This window comes from Schistocerca gregaria, chromosome 2 (assembly GCF_023897955.1).
Source record: "Schistocerca gregaria isolate iqSchGreg1 chromosome 2, iqSchGreg1.2, whole genome shotgun sequence".
In the NCBI taxonomy this organism is placed as follows: Eukaryota; Metazoa; Arthropoda; class Insecta; order Orthoptera; family Acrididae; genus Schistocerca; species Schistocerca gregaria.
Window position 1 is genome coordinate 251,655,519 of NC_064921.1, and position 17,705 is coordinate 251,673,223.

The 17,705-nt window shown below is 39.8% G+C and overlaps 1 protein-coding gene across 9 annotated transcripts in view; it reads right to left on the reverse strand.

Moving 5' to 3' along the window:
• Positions 1 to 1,224: 1,224 nt before the first annotated feature.
• The window catches only part of LOC126336797 (alpha-methylacyl-CoA racemase), a 176,437-nt gene continuing 159,956 nt past the window's right edge, over positions 1,225 to 17,705 (reverse strand). For all 9 annotated transcript variants that reach the window (XM_050000828.1, XM_050000832.1, XM_050000824.1 and 6 more), the window contains one exon: positions 1,225 to 3,426. In XM_050000828.1, the coding sequence (XP_049856785.1) occupies positions 2,916 to 3,426 (511 nt within the window). In that variant the 3' untranslated portion in view covers positions 1,225 to 2,915. The remainder of the gene's footprint in view (positions 3,427 to 17,705) is intronic.

Consider the following 17,705-nt stretch of genomic DNA (forward strand, 5'->3'; position numbering starts at 1 on the left):
CCCACTACACTTTGTGCCTCTAATCCAGTCTGATTCGTACTTAGTAAGAAGGCAAACTGAGAGTCTAACTATTATTATCTGTTGAACCCTTATGTCAGACTTACCCAGATACCTATGCAGGTTAGCTTGCCACATCCAAGTTTTGGGGAGGCACCCTAATTGAAACTGCCCAGGGGATTAACAATAAGAGCTGGTGTGCCGGCCACCCTGGATGTAGTTTTTAGGTGATTTCCTGTATCGGGGTACATGAATACCGAGCTTTTACCCACATCCTGCCTCACCTTACAACATGACAAACAATTGTTCTTTAAGTAAACTTGGGGTAATTACTAGTTTTAAATACAATTGGAATAGTGTATTTTGTATAGGGAAATTGGGATTGGTTAATGGCACCACCACTATTTTAGGCAAATTAAACATCAATTCAGATTTGCAAATGATTAGCAAATTTGCAAATGTTTAGAGCACATTCGCACACTTTTGGACAAGATGGCACTCTAGACACAGACAGATGGAGTACACAAGTTCTGTCCCAAGGAGAAGGGGCCACCCACGACCACTGCCAAATCCAAATTAACATGCTGACCATATGGAGACACTGGGGTCGTGGTCAGGAAAAAGGAGAAAAACATGATGACAATACTTTACTGGTAAACCACTGTACCCAGGTAAGTTAGTATTATTTAATATTAGCACTGCGTCTTCAGGCCACAAGTGGCCGATCGGGACCATCCGACTGCCATGTCATCCTCAGTTGAGGATGCAGATAGGAGGGGCATGTGGTCAGCACACCGCTCTCTTTAATGATAGCAGTCAGTCACAAAGTTTTTGGCATCACTCATGACCTAATAACATTAAGAGAAAGTATGAAAAGTAAACAATCTGTCCTGTTGTAATATGACAGGTGAAGATTCACCTGCTGCATACAATAAATCCAGTAAATAAATACTACTATAAACTGAAATTTTATTTTGTGGCTGCATAAATTTATGGTCATGTCTTGATTTTCAACTTATACTAATTGTTGTTTAATGATATTTGAGACAATATAGAAAATACTTTAATATAAATTTTTTTCAAACCTTACAACATGACAAACAATTGTTCTTTAAGTAAACTTGGGGTAATTACTAGTTTTAAATACAATTGGAATAGTGTATTTTGTATAGGGAAATTGGGATTGGTTAATGGCACCACCACTATTTTAGGCAAATTAAACATCAATTCAGATTTGCAAACTGTAATATTTACTGTTAAAAATACTAATCATGTAATGTTTAGTACTGAAAGATACTATTTTACAAACCAACTATGAAACAATTTTTTATGTTTTTTACTGTGCATCTGGTGGCTAAATTATTTTGTATAAGTTTTTTAATTGCAGATTCCTTGAAATACCATTTCTAATAAGACATAAGATTGTTTACAGTGTTGAAATGTTATGTAAGTGATCATGGCTGTGAACACAGGGGCAGTTTTGGCAATATGCAGTAGATATTTTGGTCGGTTTGACACAATTATGACACAACATTTGTTACCAAAAAGATTTGTAATGGAGAAGTGAAGAAGTTACAAGTAAGTCACAAATGTTGAACAAGAATTTTGGTTGTGGAAAAGTTATTTGTAATGTTATAACAATGCAGCATTTTTCAAGTGTAATGGTATCGTGCTTGTGCCATGACTGCTACCGACACCAGTGTTGCAGCATGGCCATTTCTGTCTGCAAAGTTGCAAGTGTTTGTGTGTGTGTGTGGGGGGGGGGGGGGGGGGGGGGAGGAGAAGGAGGAGGGAGGCAGCTGTGGGATGGGATCTCCAGTGTACTGAGAGACAAGTGCAGAGTCATCAACTATGCTTACTCAATAACAACATTGTTTATTAATAAGCTTCCGTACTGGAGGTTGATGACTGTGGCTCAAGAAGCAGCCATGGATAGTGGGCAGTGAGTTAGTAAATTGTGATAGCAGAATATTATGGCAGCAGAACAGCATTGGTGGCTACAGTGCCCTTGCTAGTCTGCCCAACAACAAGTGTAGTTAGACAACAGAGTTGGTGTACAGTGAGCACAGCCCATGAGGCTGGGTGTAATACGCAATTGAAGCCAGTACTCTCAGAGATGGGCTGGAATGCCAGGCAATGGCACATGATGGATGGCACATCGAATTTGAAACCGGAACCATCTCGGCCTCCTGATGGCTCGTAGATCTTCATTTGTTGATGGTGCTGCTAAATGAAGCTGTAGCTAATTGGCTGCACATTATACTGGTGACTGGCACAGAGACAGCACTGAATGAATGCATGGTTCCAATGGAATAAAGTTACCAGCTGAGCGGGTGCATAAATGCTTGCCCTGGCCAGGTGGTCAACAGTGATGGGCACCTTGAACTGATATAAATTTTTCAAGAAAGTGTTTGCTGCTCCAAACAAAACTTCATTTAATTACTTACAAGTGCTCCTATCCAGTGTTGAGTTTAATACAAAATATAAAACTGAGTTTTTAAATTAATTACCTACAGTATGAGAGTAGAAACAATTCATTGAGCATCTGCTTTCATGGTCTTATCAAATTTGTAAATTATAAAAGTGTCTTAATATTTTGTTGGTGATATGATCCTCCACTGTGAGGCTGAATTGATAAATAAATATGTATATTTGTGGCTCTTTTTTGATGTTTCCAAAATGTAATGTTGCAATTACTACTCATTTGTATGCTAAGGTTTTTAATGCTGCAGAAGTCCAAAAATATATTAAAAATCTGTGAATAACTTCTTTTAGGCTAGCATTTTCATAAGACAGTTGTGTTAAGACACAGGCACTACTCACTTTATTCTTTATTTTTCATATAGATTGCATAAAAATACTTCCATAATGTACACCTGAGAACATAACTATGCTTAAAAAAAAAAGGTAAAAAAAAATTACATCCTAGATCTTCCCATGTCACATTTAACAATTCCATTTTTATGTAGAGACATAATTTCATCAGAACTGTAATTGAGGCTCTGAAGTATTTCCACAGTGTGCTGTCCATGTTTTGGTTGAGGCTGTGATGCCAAGGAAATCGCTGGTGTTCTGAGAAGCCGTGGTGCAGGTGAAGGAACAGGTACTTGAGAATCTGCAGGGCTAATGAATGCCTTTCTGCTTGCATTATGTGGATGTGTGGCAACATCTTCAAGTGATAAGACTGGCGTGACACAAGCATCAAGGCTATCAAATATTTTGACCCATTCTTTCTGTGTTTTCTGAAGGAATTTTTCTTGAAAAATCAGTTTTGATTCATTGAAATCACCAATCTGTGGGCATTCTTCACTAGACAAACCTAATCCTTTGATTAGTTCATCATAGAACTTGCTTTCCATAGCACCAACAGCCATGTACTTTCCATCTTTTGTTTCATATACTTCATAAAAATGTGCACCAGTGTCTAACCTGCAAGGATCGTAAAATACAATATTAGTAACTTCCATTAGTTGTGCAATGTCAATTTAATAAACACAAAGTTACATTGAAGAATATAAGAAATACAATAAAAATTCTGATTTCTTACAAGATACTACATCTGACAATGGAAACTCTACGTTGGAATATCAACAATATTAGAAAATGGATAAATTGCTAATCACTGTAGAGATGACCCATTGAATTTCCGAGAGGCACAACGAAAAGACTGTTACACATTATAGCTTTCAACACACATGATCACCACCATTGTCAGCTCTGATCAGAGTGCCAGTGATAATGGTCACAAGTGCATGAGAAGAGCATGCTTGTGTTAAAGTGTGTGTGTGTGTGTGTGTGTGTGTGTGTGTGTGTGTGTGTGTGTTAAAGTCCCTTTTTATTGTACTGCAGTCTTAAAAGCAATACAAGTTAGAAATAAATACGGTAGTGGAAAGACTTTGGGGGAATATAAATAAAGAAAAAAGTAAAGGTAGCAACTCACCACATACATGAGACAGAGAGTGATTAACAGGCATAAAGCAAGACTAAAGATATTTTTAAGCTTTTGGAAGAGTATTCATCAGAGCTAACAGATTAGGAAAGGATAGATTGCTCTTCAGCACATATATCTACATCTATATTCACCATGCCATCTTACGGTTTGTGGCAAAGGGTACTTTGTGTGCCACTGTCACTTCCTCCTTTTCCTGTTCCAGTCATGTACGGTTCACAGCAACAACAGTTGCTGGTAAGCTTCTGTGCAGTATTGAATCTCTCTAATTTTATCTTCATGATCTTTCTCTGAGATACACATTGGAGGAGACAATATATTGGTTGACTCTTCCTAGGAACGTGAGCTCTTGGGTCTTTAACATTAGACCATACTGCGTTGAATGCCTCTCCTGTAGCGGCTCCCAGTGGGGTTGGCTGAGCATCTCCATTATGCTTTTGCACTTTATAAGTGAACCTGTAGTAAAGTGTGCTGCTCTTCTTTGGATCTTCGCTGTTTCCTCTGTCAAGCCTATCTGGTGCAGATCTCAGACAGATGAGCAATAATCAAGTATTGGTCAAACAAGTGTTGTAAGCTACTTCCTTTGTTGATGGATTACATTACCTGAGGATTCTTCCAATTAATCTCAGTCTGACATATGCCTTACCTGCAATTAATTCTGTGTGTCCATTACACTTCAAATCACACCATATTCATACTCATACATATTTTATGGAAGTAACTGCTGCCAGTGATTTTTCTGCAATCATGTAAACATATAATAAAGTGTCTTTCTTTCTATACATTTATAATACATTACATTTGTTTATGTTGGAGTCAACTGCCACTTCCTGCATCAAGTTATTATCGTCTGCATGGCTTCCTGCATTTCAATACAATTTTCTAGCATTGCGACTTCTGTCTACAACTCCGTAATCTGCAAAAAGCCTCGTGGAACATTGTCTACTAGGTCACATATATATACTCTGAAAAAATAATGGTCCTATATCACTCTCTTTAAGCACATCTGAAGTTACTTTTACACCTGAAGACTTCTGCCCATTCAGAATGACTTGCTACATTCTGTTTGTTAGAAACATTTAAATGCAGTCACACAGTTGGTCTGATATTTTGTACACTTCTATTTTGTCTATTAGGTGGCAGTATGGTACTGTACTGAGTGCCTTCTTAAAGTCAACTAACATGGCAGTTAGCTGGACACTTGCATCTACTACTTTCTGAGTCTCTTGGATGATCACAGCTGGCTGGGTTTCACATGATCATTGTTTCCAGAATCCATGTTGATTCCTACTGGAGGTTTTTGGTCACAGAAACATCGTAATATGCAAGCATAAAACATGTTCCAAAATTCTACAAGAGGCTGATGTCAGAGATATATGCTTAAAGTTTTGCGCATCTGTCCAATGACCCTTCCTGAAAACAGGTATGACCTGGGTTTTTTACAATCATTAGGAATGCTTTACTCCTGTAAATGCATACAGTACACTGCTGCTAGAAGAGAAGCAAGGTCTTTCACATATTCTGTGTAGAACTGAACTGATATCCCATCGGGTCAGTGCCCTTTCATCTTCTGAGCAATTTCAGTTGCTTTTCTATCCCTTATCACTTATTTAGACAGCTGTCATTTTGCCATTTGTGTGAATATTTATATGAAGGACTATAGTATGATCCTCCTCTGTGAAACAGCTGTGGAAAAAGACTTAGTATTTCGACCTTTTCTGTGTCATCTGCTGTTTCAATGCCACTATGGTCACAGAGTGTCTGGACAGATGGCTTCGATCCATTTACTGATTTAACATAAGACCAGAACTTCTTAGGATTTTCTGTAAAGTCAGGAGATAGAATTTTACTTTTGAATTTGTTGAACGGTTCAGATATAGCTCTCCTTATGCTAATTTTGACTTCATTTATTTTTTGTTTGTCTGTGAGGATCTGGCTGTGTTTCAATTAGCAGTGAAGCTCACTTTGCTTTCAGAGAAGCTTTCTAATATGGTAATCAAACCACCTGAAATCTTTTCCATCCCTCACAATTTTGCTCAGCACATACCTGTTTAAAGGATATTGCATGATGCTGTTGGGTGAATTTATTCATTGATGCTCAACACTGTCATTACTGGAGATGAAATTTTCATGCTGACCAGTCAGCTAATCTGAAATCTATCTTGTCACTCTTGCTAAACATAGAGATCTTCCTACGTTTCTTTATATACCTATTTATAGCGATATTCAGCAAAACTGTAATGGCCTTATGATCCATGGTTCCCGGTTCTGTGCCAACTGAGTTGAGAAGCTAGGCTCTGTATGTCACCAGCAGATCGAAGATATTACCTTCATGAGTCCATTCTCTAATGAGTCACTTTATGCTCTTTGACCGAGCGAGGTGGCACAGTGGTTAGCACACTGGACTCGCATTCGGGAGGATGACAGTTCAATCCCGTCTCCAGCCATCCTGATTTAGGTTTTCCACGATTTCCCTAAATCATTTCAGGCCAATGCCAGCATGGTTCCTTTGAAAGGGCCCAGCCGATTTTCTTACCCATCCTTCCCTAACCCGGGCTTGCGCTCCGTTTCTAATGACCTCGTTGTCGACGCGATGTTAAACACTAACCTCCTCCTCCTCTTATCCTCTTTGATCGATTTCACACTACCCCTAGTACCTGTATGAATCACTCGAGTCTCCCAGTCTATAGCTAGTTAGTTACAATCACCACCTAAAACTATACTGGCCAGGAAATTTATGTAAAATATTCTCCAAGCTGCTGCTGCTGCTGCTGCTGCTGAGGCAGGTGGCCTATAAAAGAATCCAATGACATGTTTGGTCCACCTTTAACACTTATCTTCAGCCAAATTATTTCGTGTTCTGTATCTGTACTAAGAGCACTCAGTGTTATCATATTTTTATCCCTATAAACACACATTGAGGTATTGCCCACTGCTGAAAGTACACCTGAGCTAGCATAGGTGCTTCACCTGTTGGCGTGGTGCCACCGCAGCCTAAAGTCTGTCAACTGTGGCCAACACAGCTTCCAGCTGTTTATTAACCAGTGGCCAGTTCCCCTGCATCCATACACAACCAGCATGGCCCCTATCCATCTTTAATCTCAGTATCAACCTAGCTTTGTGGTATATATTTCAGTCTGAGTTTAGAATTTCATTTCTCATAACATCTGGTCTCAGCGTGATTTCTGTCCTTAGTACTATGTGGACCTTGTTACTATTTATAAGTGCGACTATTTCTGATACCTTTCAATAGATCAGGTATTAGCTAATACTTTGTCAACATTTTCTTTCTCTGGTCTGTCATATTGAAATCTACCATGTCTGCACACAGAATGCATCTTATTGGATCTGTGAAGGGATTTCTCTATCCTAAAAAATCTCCATGTGCACACCACATGTACTCTGTTAACCTGATAGCCACTTCTTGCATGTCTGCCCTGTTAAGGAGGGGGAAGGGTGTCCTACATTTCTCCACCCAATAGTGCTGGTGAAGAAACTGACATCCAAGATTGCCTCTGGTTTAAGCCTTCCACTTAGCCCCAAACTAGAGGACCACAATCAGTTCTGGGAAAGAAGCTATGTAACAATAACTCTGCTGCCACTCTGAGACCAAAGCTAGCTGTCTTCACCTTATCACGAGTTGCCTGTAGGAACTGAGGATAGCAGGTGTTATTTGTGCCGACATGAGCTATAATTTGCAGCCAGGTGCACCCAATATGCTCAATCGCTGCCAGCTGAGCCTCCACCACATCTCAGATGAGACCTCATGGCAAGCAGAGTGAACGTGCCTCCTTTCTCAACCTGCCTGCTATTTCCTTCAGGGGCTCCATCACCTGCATAACACTGGAGCTCCCAATGACAAGCAATCCCACCCTGTGCAGTTGTCCAGACCTTCAGATGTACTTTCAGCAGTGGGCAATATGTCAAACCCATGCACAAGGGTACAGCCATAAAGCCAGAATCCACTTTCACCTTTCACCAAGAGATTTGTGACTGCCATTGTTCGCCAGTCACTGTCAGGCAAGTGTTGACTGGTAGGGGTATGTGAATCTGAAGATGCACAGCACCTGGGATACCAGGCAGTGCTATAGGTTACAGAAGTGCCAGACCATTCATCTCAGGTGCCGCAAAGCCACCGCAGCCCAGGGCAGCAGCCTGAAGTATGTTAGCTGTGGCCACCACAGCTATTTATTGACTAGAGGCCAATTCCCCTGCATCTGTGCACAACCAGCATGGTCTGTATCCATCTTTAATCTCAGTTTTCCTCTGAACCACAAGTAACATAGCACTAGTCCAAGAAAACACTGGTGCAATCTTAAGTTCTGCTGCTAAGCTACCTCTAGTCTGTACTACCCAAGAAAGTAACCTCGTATAAAGATAATTCACTAAAATATAAGCAAAAAGTTTAGAGTAAGTTAGTAAATACTAGTCAGTTCAATAAAATAGACAGGTAAATTTCACTTATTCAAAGATGTACATGAGGAACGGGGACTAAACTAAATTAGATGGGACTGCTACAGCTACAGGCATTAATATCAGCTCTGCAACAGCCACTATACACAGGAGGCGTTGAGCTGCAGACAGGCACAATGAAAATAACTGCTAAGATATTAAAGTTTTTGGACAAAGTTCTTCTGCAGCAGAAAGCACATACACAGTCACACAAGAACATTTCACATACACTTGGGCACTGTCTCATGGGAAGCTCCAGTGCCCTGAGGCAGTGGCCAAGTGTGCATGTTTGTGTGCTTTTACTGCTGAAGAAGGACTTGGTCAAAAATTTTTAACATTTTAGCAGTCTTCACTGTGCCTGTGTGTGACTCAGCACCTCCTCTATGTGGCGAGTAGCTCTCTACCCTTTTGATATTATTGTTATTCCATCCTGGACTTTCCATTGTTAGAGAATACATATTCACTTTCATCCCATCAAATACATTGTACCAGCATTACAGCTCAAATGAGATGGGGAATTGTATCAGGTGGAGTGGGTGAGGAGAGAATGGAGGGTTGAGGAGAATTAGACAATACTAATTTTAATGTTTGATTTAGGACGAAAACAAAACAAATTATTTCAGCGATGTGATGTATGAGGAGTGGCTATAAAATAATGGGACTATTTCTGTAAAAAGTTTTATTTCAAAATCAAATACATTTAATTATTATCAAGTTCAATATAATCCCCTCTTCTATCCCTGCAATGCTTGGAAGTGAATTCTCTATTGATGGAAACAGTGTTGCAAGTCATACCCTGTGAGCTACTTGATGATGAGTGCCACTTTTTCTTTCATTGTTTGAATGGACTGAAATCTTGTTCCATTTAATTCAGATTTGCCCTTGGGGAATACATAAAAGTCACATGGTGCTATGTCAGTTGAATAAAGTGAGTGGTCTAACACTGGGATGCTGTACTTCCCTGTAACCCTCTTAACAGACAATGCAGTGCGTTGTCTTGATGCAAAACACAAGACTTGTTCTCCACAATTCAAGTTTTTTTAAAATTTTATTATTTTGTCATGGAGCTGAGCAAGAGCCTCAAGGCAGTAATGGCAATTAATAGTTTGTCATTCAAGTACCCACTGAATATAGATAGTTCAATTATTATCACTCTAAATCCTGAGTTTTTTCATTTGAGCTTTTTCTGCTCTTGTTGAAATTTGGTCCTTTCAATGCATGAATTGGCACTTAGTTTCTTGGGTCATAAGGATAAAATCACATGTTATCACTCTCTACAAGAAATTAGGATCATTTTCAGTGTTGTTTAGTGTGTAGGTACAAACATTTTGCTGAGCTTCCTTTTGTTCAAATGTGAGAATTTTCAGCACCAGTTTCACACACACCTTTCATATGTTACATTCGTCATGTGAAATTTCCTTTAGACATTCTTTGTCAATTCCTACAGCTTCAGCAATCAGTCAAATACTAAACCAATGGTCAGATTGAATCAGATTACCTACTTTTATGATATTTTCATCTACTTTTTTATGTTGAAGGGTGTCCGAGGTGCAAGTCATCTTTAATTTCCACTCAGCCATCTTGCATATGCTTGCACCACTCCTAAACTTGCGTACATGATAAACAGTCTTTTCCATACCCTTCTTTTAATGAAAGATAGGTTTCAGTAGCATTTTTTCCAGATTGAATGGGTAAGAAAACCGTTATGTTGAAAGAAGCTACTACATCCTCAGGTTATACTGTACACCTCCTGTTCATCTGCTAATAGCTTAATATGTACTTCATTAAAATTGTGTTTTTCAAAGAAAATATTTTTTACATATATAAATACTGAGTCCTATTTATATCACATTATTACTTGTCATGCAGTTTATAACTAACCTTGGTGCTTGCCCCATAGGTGACTTAATATTTAAAACCCTGAATCACAGAATTTGTATAAAGAGTGGCTAATGAGGTACGTTTTTAATTTTCTTTTGAATTGATAGGGATTACCCATTTCTTGCTTTATGTTTACTACAGAGAGGACATAAGTCCATTCTGAAACCTAGATAAGGAGGCAATCTCTGCATGAAAATTATTTTTTGCCTTGTGTTGTGACTGTCTACATCACAGTGCAGCTGAATTTGATTTCTACACTGAAGAGCCAAAGGAAGTGGTGCACCTGCCTAATATAATTTAGGGCCCCCCATGAGCACACAGAAGTGCTGCAACACAATTTGGCATGGACTCGGCTAATGTCTGAAGTAGTGCTGCATTGAATTGACACCGTGAATCCTGCAGGGCTGTCCATAACTGTAAGAGTAAGAGGTGGTGGAGATTTCTTCTGAACAGCACATTGCAAGGTATCCCAAAGATTCCAACAATGTTCATGGATGGAGAACTTGGTGGCCAGTGGAAGTGTTTAAATTCAGAAGAGTGTTCCAGGACCACTCTGTAGCAATTCCGGAAGTGTGAGATGCCGCATTGCTGGAATTGCTCAAGTCCATTGGAATGCACAATGGACATGAAAGGATGCAGGTGACAAGCAGGATGCTTACATGTGGTCACCTGTGAGAGTTGTATCTAGACGTATCAGGGGTCCCATTTCACTCCAACTGCACATGCCTCACACCATTACAGAGCCTCCACCAGCTTGAACAGTCCCTTGCTGACATGCAGGGTCCATGGATTCATGAGGTTGTCTCCATACCCGTACACATCCATCCACTTGATACAATTTGAAACGAGACTCATCTGACCAGGTAACATGTTTCCAGTCATCAACAGTCCAATGTTGAAGTAGACGGGGCCAGGCAAGGTGTAAAGCTTTGTGTTGTGCAGTCATCAAGGGTAAACAAGTGGGCCTTCACCTCCAAAAGCCCATATCAATGATATTTCATTGAATGATTCGTATGTTGACACTTTTTTATGGCGCAGCCTTTAAATCTGCAGCAGTTTGAGAAAGGGCTGCACTTCTGTCATATTGAATGATTCTCTTCATTGGTCTCGTTCTTACAGGATCTTTTTCCAGCCACAGCGATGTCAGAGATTTGATGTTTTACCAGATTTCTGATATTTATGGTACACTCTTGAAATGTCCATGTGGGAAAATCCCTACTTCATTGCTGCCTCGAGATGCTACATCCCATTGTTCATGCACTGACTACAACACAATGTTCAAACTCACTTAAATCTTGATAACCTGCCATTGTAGCAGCAGTAACCAATCTAACAACTGTGCCAGACACTTGTCTTATATAGGCATTGCAGATCACAGCACTGTATTCATCCTATTTACATATTTCTGTATTTGAATACGCATGCCTATACCAGTTTCTTTGACATTTCAATGTATTGTCAGCAACAAAAACCTTTAGGGAGTAAGTGAAGTTTGTTGCAAGGGACTGAGAGAGTAGGTATGGCATAAGGATGGACCAAGAAGTTTTGTACAAGTAGTTTGGATGTATAGTTGACTATCACTTTGGGAAAGATTATGTTCCTCATTTCTGAGAATGATGATAAGTAGTCTAAGCCCATAGTATTCTAAAAATTTATTCCAGACTAGCTATTATCCATGGGTGCCCTCGAATATCAGTAGCTTTTCTTTTATGATGAATGATGGTGAGTGAAGAAGCTACTGTATGTAAAGTCTGTCCTCAGCAATCAGTGACAATGGTCGTGTATGTGTGAATTGTGTTTGAGTAAATGAGTGTGTGTATGTTGTCTAATCCAGAAGAAGGGCTTTAGGCCAAAAGTTTACTTGTTTAGCTGTCTTTTTGTTGTGCATGCCTGTGACTTAACATATCCAATATATGGTGAATAGCAATGTATCCTTCTCATAATATTGTCATTATTCTATCCTGGATTTTCCATTGTGATAATGAAGTAGCTCTACATTGTACAACATGTACATTATGCAACAAATACTGTGAAAGCATGGATTAAACACATTGCAGATTGTATAATCATTGTATTCATGCTTTGAATCCTATCACATAGCACTTATCAACCAATAAAAGCATTTTTGTAGGTATGGCAAAGAACAAAAATCAAAGAGAAATAGCTTTTCCAAAGAGTAAATATTTTTCCCTAATTCATATAATATTCTTAAAATTGTATTGAAATACTTCCTAATGAAGCCTATGTTTAGCATTCAAGCTATCTCCATACCAAATTTCATCTGTCCAATTGGTTAGTTGTGAAAATGTAAAAGACAGAGTTACTTTTGCATTCATAATATTAGTATGGACAGAACTTCATTTATGGTATTCTTTCTTCTTTAAACGATATGATTTTGATGAAATGAAACCTGTATGATGCCCCTTCCTATGGTAAAGCAAGTTTTGTAGATTAGCATGCAAACAGAGAAACAGTTAGATTTTAGATAAAACTTTAAATCACATATTTTTTCCACAATTCAATTTTGAGGAACTAAAGCCTATATGGTGCCCCAAGCTATGCTCAGTTTACCTGTGAAAATTCTATGAAAGTTCATCTGACAGTTTTAGAGAAGCAGGTTCAAACAGACAGACATGATAGTTTTATATGTTTATTATTAGCATTGATATGATGATTAAGATGTGGCTTTTTAAATATTTTGGCACAAGTAATTTGTAACAAAATGAGTTTTACACTTCAACTTACTGTTTGCGGACTGCATTGGACACAATTCTCCATGCAAGCTCTCGCATCATTTATGGTAGGGATACTGTTAGGACTTATTAGATTGGCTCACATTAGTATTATTAGATGTGAGTCACTTTCCAATGAGAGCAGAGAATGAAATAGCTTGCCTTGACATTTTATACTCAGTATGAATTGATTTGCATGCAATCATAGTAACAATATGTTGGTTCCATAAGTCAATGAATAATACCACTTATTACGCACTGTGTGTGTTCTTTTGGACAAGTCCAAAAGAAAAGACACCACTCTTGATCCTGCAGTTATAGATGATGAAATGAAAAATTCTGACATCGGCCACAAATGGGGACTGCAGAGACTAGTGAAAATTTGTGCTGGATCAGGACTTGCATCTGGATTTTGCAGTTTATGTGAGCGGTCACCATAACTGCTTCGGCTACCTGAGCATTTTTTCCATCCAACCCAAATTCACAACATCTCACACACTGCTTACATAGTGCCTCCATCCAGCATACTCACTACTTGCCCGCATCACACTGGATTTCTGCAAGAGTTCAGGAAAGAGTGTACATTTCCACTGAAATTATCTTAATGGGCATCAAGTCGTATATATTTATATATGAATGGTGGACAGAGGGAGGTAAGTAAGTAGTGGTGACAAGTGGGAAATTTGGGTCAGACAGAAAGCGTGCTCAGATAGCCGAAGCGGTGAAGGTGACTGCTCACATAAAGTGGGAAATCCAAGTTCAAGTCCAAGTCTGGCACAAGTTTTTACCCATTAACAGTAAATTCATTTCAGTGCCCAGCTGTGGATTATGTCAGAATTTATTTCATTTCATCAACAATAGCACTGTTTTCTTGAATACTTTTTCTTCATTACATTAGTGATAACTGGTCTGCATTGAACTTATGTCCTTCTATAAGCTACGCTAACCTGGGAAGGACAGAGACTCGCTCATTTTCTTATTTTCTTTCAGAAAACAAGCCAATCTTAATTACAAAAGGTAGGATCGGTAGTGTATAAGTTTCAGATAAAATAGTAGTTGATAGCCATTACTTGCAGAAATTACATAAAAAGGGATATTTAAAATACACTGGTGGAAAAAAATTGCAGCATCAAGAAGGAGCTGTGCAAGATAAACAAAAGTTGGTAGGTGTGTTTCTACATCTGAAAGATGATGCTTATTAAAATTTCGAGCATGTCACACAAGGGCAACATTACTAGCACCACTATGACAATGCAAATCACGTCTGCTTCAAGTACACAATGTAATGATTGTGAGCATTAGTTACCTTTTAGATTGGAGACAATGAGTCGATATAAGTCATGAATACCTTTAAGATGACAAAGACACCATTATCAACACCTCACTGATTTTGAACAAAGTTATGTAATTGGCTACAAGAAGCTGGATGTTCCTCCTGCACTACTACAGAAAGATTTGGCAGGAATCTAACCACTGTACATGACTGCTGGCAGCACTGGTCACAAGAATGTATGGTTGCAAGAAAGTCGGGCTCAGGACGTCCATGTGACACTACCGTGAAGGAACATCATTGTTTTTGGTGTATGGCTCTGGTACATAGTGCTGCATATGCAGCAGTAAGTTGAGCAACAACTGGCACCACAGTGACACAACAAACTGCTAGAAACCAATTACTTTAAGGGCAGATCTGAAACAGATGCCCTGTAGTGTGCATACCACTGACCCCAAACTACCACCGTTTGTGACTTCAGTGGTGTCAAGCAAGATATCATCGGAGGGCAAGGTGGAGGTCTGTTGTGTTTTCTGATGAAAGCTGGTTCTGGCTCAGTGCCACTGATGGCCATGTCTTGTTTAGAAGAGGCCAGCTGAGGGCCTGCAACCAACGTGTCTGCATGCTAGACGCACTGGACCTACACCTGGGGTGCAATTTTGTATGACAGCAGGAGTACTCCCATAGTTATCCCACACACTCTGACAGTAAATTTGTACGTACATCTGGTGATTCAACCTGCTGTGCCGGAATTCATGAGCAGCATTCCAGGCAGTGTTTTAAGTCAGCATAATGCTCGCCCCCGTACTGTTATTGTAATCCAAAAGGCTCTACAGAGTGTCGAACACGTGTCCTTGTCCTGCATAGTCACCACATCTGTTTCCAATTGAGCACATGTGAAACACCAGCAGAAAACATCTCCAGCATCATTCACAATCAGGTTTAACTGATTGTGCATCAACTGACAAAGTGCAACAGGCATCCCACAAATCGGCATCCAGTACCTTTACAACACAAGGCATGTACGTTTGCATGCCTGAATTCAACATTCTGGTGGTGACACTGGTTATTAATGTACCAGCATTTCACATTTGCAATGCCTTACCTCATGCTTACATTAACCTGTGATCTTGCAATGTTAATCACTTACACATGCTACATAGATAAATTTATTCCCAAAATTTAATTACTTTTTGGTGTTGTGATTTTTTTCCAGCAGTGTATATCATTCAAAGAGTTGAGCAAAACACAAAGCTCTGGTGACAGATATGGTCAAGTTATTACACTTTGGCGTAATGGCTGTTTGTGGAAGCCATAGGAAGACTTCAGTATACTGGACCTAGGAATGTTCACCACCGCCAACACACTGTCCCTAGGTTCCTGACTATGAGAGAGACTTTTTACTGTAGAAGGGATGGCAGGTATCAAAATGGTGGCACTGTGGACCTTTAGTTGGTTTGGTTGAAACAAAGGTTTGTCATGGAAGTATCAGTGGGATGGAGGACAAGGTAGATGTCAAGTTAGGCTGAGGAGTATCCAAGTGAACCATGTAGGGGAGATGATGTTGATTCTGTGGTGGAACAGAGGCTGGGTCTACACCATAAGGATATCATCAATGAACCTAAATCAGACAAGGTGTTTGGGGGTCTTTATTAGCTATGAAGGTTTCCATAGATTGCCAATAAACAGGTTGACATATTGATGTACCATATACATACTCATGACCTTGTTGTGGATTTGTTTCAGTATCTTCCCCACAAAGGAGATGTAGTTATGAGTAGGGATATAGTTTGTCAGGTGTAAAAGCAATGAGGTGGTGGATTTGGAGTTGGTTGGGCAGTGAGGGAGGTAGGGTTCAATGATAAAATCATAGGCATGGGGAATATTGGTGTACGAGGATGTCATTTCAACAGTGATGTGTAGGAATTTAGGTACTAATGGGATGGATGATTGAATTGTGGTCTGTCTTAAAGTTGTCGATGGATGTTCTTATCTATTGAACAGTTTGTTTTACGAGGTAGGAACCTAGGAAAGGAGAGAGAGAGAGAGAGAGAGAGAGAGAGAGAGAGAGAGAGAGAGAGAGAGAGAGAGACCAAATTGGAGGTAAGGACAGGCTTTTCCCTCCAAACCTAGTTAACAAACAGATTTTCCATGCCATATCCCCATATGCTTCTAATCCTATCACCCCATGAACCAGTTGCAAAGAAGAACTCCCCCATTACCCCAAACGAGGGCTTCTTGTACTAATTATCATGTCCAGAAATGAGGAACACCCTAACCATGGTCCTTCCCAAAGTGACATCCCACTGTCCACTTAAATTATAAAACATCCTGGTCCATCCTATGCCACACCTACTCCCATCCCCTTGCCAAATGGTTCATATCCCTCTGGCAGACCCAAGTGCAAGTTCTGTTCTAAGCACTGTGAGGTAACGGGCGAATTATGGGGCCCTGAAAATATTCAAAGTTCAGAGTTAGCATGGCCGGAGAGAGAGGGGTAGCCCCAACACATGGTCCAGGCCAACCGCGTGGCTGGGAATTCCATGTTGACGCAGTGTCAAGGACTGTGCTTTGTGTCAATGAACGAGATTTGAATGCTGAGAGTACCAAAGATGGCGGCCATTGTGAAATCACAATGGCAGACATTTCACAATTCATGTAGAAATTAATGACAGCCAGAGGAATCATGATACCTCAAAAAGAAACATGTACATTACCCATTCCCATTATTTGCATGATGATTCTGATGGTGTAATCAGATTTTCAATATCTTTATTAGTTTAAACTTTAGTATCTGACTGTAACACCCAGCAATGAATTTCCAAAATCTAAATGGTTCATCAGATTTTGTCGATTGATGTGTCTTTAGAAAGCTATTAGTGCAAACCTAAATTGATATGAATTACAGGCATGTAACTTGAATCGTACGCGAGTTATTGGAAGTCAAAGTGGCCAATTACTGTTGATCACGTCAGGCTATAAGAACTCCACAGTTACACGAAAAAATGGTAGTAGCAAGCTTATAAATACACTCCTGGAAATTGAAATAAGAACACCATGAATTCATTGTCCCAGGAAGGGGAAACTTTATTGACACATTCCTGGGGTCAGATACATCACATGATCACACTGACAGAACCACAGGCAACAGAGCATGCACAATGTCGGCACTAGTACAGTGTATATCCACCTTTCGCAGCAATGCAGGCTGCTATTCTCCCATGGAGACGATCGTAGAGATGCTGGATGTAGTCCTGTGGAACGGCTTGCCATGCCATTTCCACCTGGCGCCTCAGTTGGACCAGCGTTCGTGCTGGACGTGCAGACCGCGTGAGACGACGCTTCATCCAGTCCCAAACATGCTCAATGGGGGACAGATCCGGAGATCTTGCTGGCCAGGGTAGTTGACTTACACCTTCTAGAG